The 5,000-nt window shown below is 44.0% G+C and overlaps 1 protein-coding gene across 4 annotated transcripts in view; it reads right to left on the reverse strand.

The window, feature by feature from the left end:
* Positions 1–5,000, reverse strand: part of LOC143025580 (uncharacterized) — a 136,995-nt gene that overhangs the window by 11,284 nt on the left and 120,711 nt on the right. For 2 of the 4 annotated variants that reach the window (XM_076185472.1, XM_076185469.1), the window contains exon 2: positions 3,149–3,341. The exons of the other annotated variants lie outside the window; for them this stretch is intronic. In XM_076185472.1, coding sequence (XP_076041587.1) covers positions 3,149–3,203 — 55 coding nt within the window. In that variant the 5' untranslated portion in view covers positions 3,204–3,341. The remainder of the gene's footprint in view (positions 1–3,148; positions 3,342–5,000) is intronic. 4 annotated transcript variants of the gene reach the window in all.

The raw sequence follows: 5,000 nt of genomic DNA on the forward strand, positions 1-5,000 counted from the left end.
TTGGCGATATACGCTTCATGATGTTTATTATACACAGGGAATCGCAACATCTATTAGTAATATTCACCAACTACTGGCGATATACGTGTAATTTTTCCTTGTTCTCTATCTCATTTCTGGAAATACACATAGAATTTATTTACATTTTTACAGACATTTATCATATATCTATATATATACATATATTCATAATATATATGTATGTATATATATATAATATATATTATATATATATCTGCATATATATCTATATATATATATATATATATATATATATGTATATATATATGTATATATATATATGTATATATATATGTCAAGACGTTAGCGACCATGCTACATGGTGATGGTTCAAAAGGACTGTACTAGTCCCCGACCACGCTTCACGTAACATTGGAAGATCTAATCTCAATTTCATCTAATCCCGTATTAGGCGAGCCTTCCGACAAGTTGTGTATGTTTCTTAAGACAGATTGAATTTTTTTTTTTTTCCCATGGCGGAGCTTCTAAAAAAGTTCAATCTGTCTTAAGAAACATACACAACTTGTCGGAAGGCTCGCCTAATACGGGATTAGATGAAATTGAGATTAGATCTTCCAATGTTACGTGAAGCGTGGTCGGGGACTAGTACAGTCCTTTTGAACCATCACCATGTAGCATGGTCGCTAACGTCTTGGCCTCGTGATCATCGACGCACGGGTCAGGGTTCGTATCCCATGGCGGAGCTTCTAAAAATGTTCAATCTGTCTTAAGAAACATACACACACATATATATGTGTGTGTGTGTGTGTGCGTATATTTGAGAAGTCTAAAAAGTTGCCAGATGAAGGACTGATTTTCTTTTGTATTTTGAAATTGAATTTACGCGAACCGTAGACTTATTTGTTTATTTATTTATTATGTTTTGACCCTGCCAGCTCCTTTGTGAAGAGTAAACGACTATTTGGTAAATGTGTATCATTACCATCCTAAGATCCTTCTATGTCAGTTGCCTTGCTAAATCAAGGCTGGATACGTCTAACAATGACCTCTGTTTGCTTGGGTAATAGTCTTTTATAGTATATATATAAGAACCTCACTCACCTTTCCATTCCTTCTTTCGGTATCGCGTGCGTATCCTCAAGGACAAGACTCAGGGAGAGCCAGAAGGGAATCACAAAAGAGAATGCAATGTTGCCGCATTTCCAAGATACAGAGGCACATCAAAGTGTTCATAAGCGTATCTCATCAAGTACCAAAACCCCCAGCGATTTAATCAGGACTGAGGTCCAGGTAACTGAAAGTAATAGCTTATTCTGTGGAATGTGTCAACAGGCAGGCGGCCAAGAGACTGGGTTTGGGAAAAAGGAATAAAAGTACTTCGGGGATTTTGTTAGATATGTCAACAGATCATCAGGAAGGTTCTGTGAGAGAAGAGCATCGATGGATAAAGTTTGCCTTGAGGGAGAACAGGTGGGTGCCCTTCTTGTGTGTCAAGTTAACCATACAAGCGCATAGTGACAGGCAAGGTGTGTCGCGAGTGAATGCAGTGGAGGTGAAACACACACACACACACACACACACACACACACACACACACACACACACACACACACACACACACACACACACACACACACACACACACATACACACACACACACATACACACACACACACAGTGGTAACTCAGCGGTCCGAGTTCGAATCCCGCCCAGGGCTGAAATAATTTCAATATCGCTGCGCTGTGAGCCGTTACTCCAACTCCCGTAGGCTGGGAGGTGTGTGTGTGTGTGTGTGTGTGTGTGTGTGTGTGTGTGTGTGTGTGTGTGTGTGTGTGTGTGTGTGTGTGTGTGTGTGTGTGTGTGTGTGTGTGTGTGTGTGTGTCTGTGTGTCAGGTTACAGCATTACCCATAGATCGGTCATACATGAGTTCTGAGCTCTCTTTCGGGAGGGTAGTAGCTGTCGATCACGAGTCCAACACGCGATCCAAGACCATGGTGAATCGCACACACACACACACACACACACACACACACACACACACACACACACACACACACACACACACACACAGAGAGAGAGAGAGAGAGAGAGAGAGAGAGAGAGAGAGAGAGAGAGAGAGAGAGAGAGAGAGAGAGAGAGAGAGAGAGAGAGAATGAGAATAATCCTGAACCTCTCTGGCAAGTGGATGACGAAAGGTATGAGAATGAGCGAGTGCCCCATTGAATCATCACATTCACTTACTCAATCGCGCCGACTTGCCAATCTGCGCGAAGCCCCACTTCAGGTGGTGGTGGTAGTCCTTTGTCCCCGTCAGGTAGTAGGAAGACCCTCGACCAACCAAAACCACCTGACGTAAGCCAGAATAAAATATCTCAAGCACTCCCTCCAGGTCGAAGCGGTAACGCTAACTGTAGTCCAAGACACAGGTGTTCGGCATGCGATTTTATTCACGTAAGCAATACTCTCCTTTGATATTACGTCACTGACTACGGAGAGCTTCCTTTCAGGTGATTAAAATCGCTTAGCGGCTTCAAGAGGACAAAAGGAAACTCCTGAAGCAACTCCATCTCGAGAGGATGGGAGTGGAGGAGTTCATTGAGGGGCCCTAGGAGTCACTGGGTACAGATACATCAGTTGTGTTACGTGACATAGAGCCACGAATATAAATCATGAGCACTTAGTGTTTCGAAAGCAGTCACCATCGCGTCTCTCCTTAGGGAGAATATCCCACAGAAGAGATGGAGTCCTATATAGAATAAAGGAGGTGAAAAGCATAACAAAGGTAAGTTAAAAATGATTGTCATCATTATTATTATTATTTTTTTTTCGTGGAGTCACCAATCATATAAGAATGCTGTGGGACTCTGGTCCGTAGGAAAGTCACTAAAGTCACCAAAATATTGACTGTATAAAAATTAAGATATCAATATCCCATATAGTGTGGAAGTCGGGAGGTGTCAAATTATCCTAAATACATTACGTCACCTGTAAATAGTGTTGCACTGATATCTACTTGGTGATAAATTGCCTCCACGGCAGAACAACCACAGAAATCATCAGAGAGTGTGAGAGATCATGAGGATTGCTGAGAACACTGAAGAATTCTTCTCCACGGCTTTGGCGTCGATTAACCCAAAACTCCAGGAGCCTTTGCTCAACTTACCCTGGAGGTAGTGGACGAAGTTCTGTATCCAGTCTAGTCCTCGTAATAGATTCATTGTGACGATGTGGGTGAGTCTACGGATCGAGGAATGAGTTCTTGTCTCCACTGTGGGTCGTTTATACGTTTGAGTTCTGTTCTTGGCAACGAAACCTTTCGAGTAACCACGTCTGTTACTGCGTTGACCTGTTTTTTGCTGAAAGAATCACTGATCTGTGAGTGGCTTGAGGTCACTCTTGTTTTCGGCAAGGAACGGACGAATAATCTTTGGATTCACTTTCCCAAGAAGTATCACTGACTTATGGTTGTTTCGAGTCAAGAAATTTCCGGTTCATTCACGAGAATCCCTCTTGTGGATGTAAACAAAACTTTCTTGTCGTAAAATAATCACTTTGGGTCTCATTGTACCTGGTTCAGCGAATTCTCCCACGAAACTTTTTCCGAAAGTTGATACAAAATTCTGCGTTTACTTAAAAGTCGTGGCAACGTTTTTACAACAACTTATAAAGTTTGACAGTCGGTGCAACGATGAATCAAATTTGAGAGTATCTGAAGCATCGCGTGTGTTCGTCATCTCACAGAATCAAGACTGAGGTTGAGGTACTCAAAAGTCACCTTACACAAGGCCTCTTCCGAGCCATGACGTCACATACAGGTTTTTACTATCGTTAACAACATTAGAGCGTTTTCTTCAGACGAGGAGAGGGCGGACCCCAGGATAAAACGTCATCTTGATCGATCGGGACCCCGTGTTGTCCCGAGTTCACTCCTCGCCTCTTGGAATTGTATATATGAACTGATAAAGAAAAGTGAGGAGCATACACCAGGAGGTGCCCTATGATGCGCTTTTCGGACAGCTGGGCCAGGTAACAGTCACTGATGGGAATCGGAAAGGCGCGCGGGACTCGAACCCGTAACCAAACGAATGCGAGACCAGCACGCTTACGATGACGCCAGAGGCGAAAGGGAGGAAGCTAAGCTCGATTAACCCCTTCCTTACTAGTTGGTCCTTTCCCTTTGGTTCTAACCATCGCCAGGCTATTTTATTCACCTCTGTGTCATCTATCCATAGCGCAAGGGTCGGGGGTAACGCCAGTAGGATTTATTTAGATAAATGTCGACCATCAGCTTGAAGCAGTCTCGATGGACAGGGAGACCATATAATTGTGTAGTGGCACAAATACACATGCCCCGCGGTAGCCCAATGGATACCTTGTCGAACTCATTGTCAGGTAGTCGTGAGTTCGATACCCGGGTCCCCCTGCAGGCTTTGTCACGTTGGTTTCCGTAGTCCTGGGACGCGACCAAACATCGTATCATCTTTGCGTACCACCTAGTGATAGGATACGGTGCAACAGGGTATTGTACCTACTTGTTGCGTATCCGCCCGCTGTATACGGATACGCAACAAGTGGGTACAATACCCTGTTGCACCGTATCGTATCACTAGGTGGTACGCAAAGATGATACGATGCGTGGAAATGCAACAAGTGTGGACACGGCTTATGACTCGTCTGTGTTTAAGCCGACGCTCCATTGCCCCCCCCCCCCTCCCTATTCACGAAACTCGTGGGTTGCCCGGCACCATCGTGCTGACGAAGTAGCTCGGTATCGTGTTGGCAATTCCTACGAAGTCAACCGTCCCAGGTCCGTATTCTGAAACACGCCTTCGGGTATACGTCGCGAGGAAAATTCCCCCACATACGAACTTTCTGACTTTTTCCTTCTTGTAAGGGGGGTAGCCTAGTCAAAGTGCACATATGCATTTATAAAAAAAAAAAAATTACGATAGTGATAGGTTCACGGCGACGCTGAAACCTTAAGAATTGGTTTTCACCATCGTCTACAGCAAGGC

Source organism: Oratosquilla oratoria, chromosome 5, assembly GCF_046742065.1.
Source record: "Oratosquilla oratoria isolate Oo_2021 chromosome 5, ASM4674206v1, whole genome shotgun sequence".
Lineage (NCBI taxonomy): Eukaryota > Metazoa > Arthropoda > Malacostraca > Stomatopoda > Squillidae > Oratosquilla > Oratosquilla oratoria.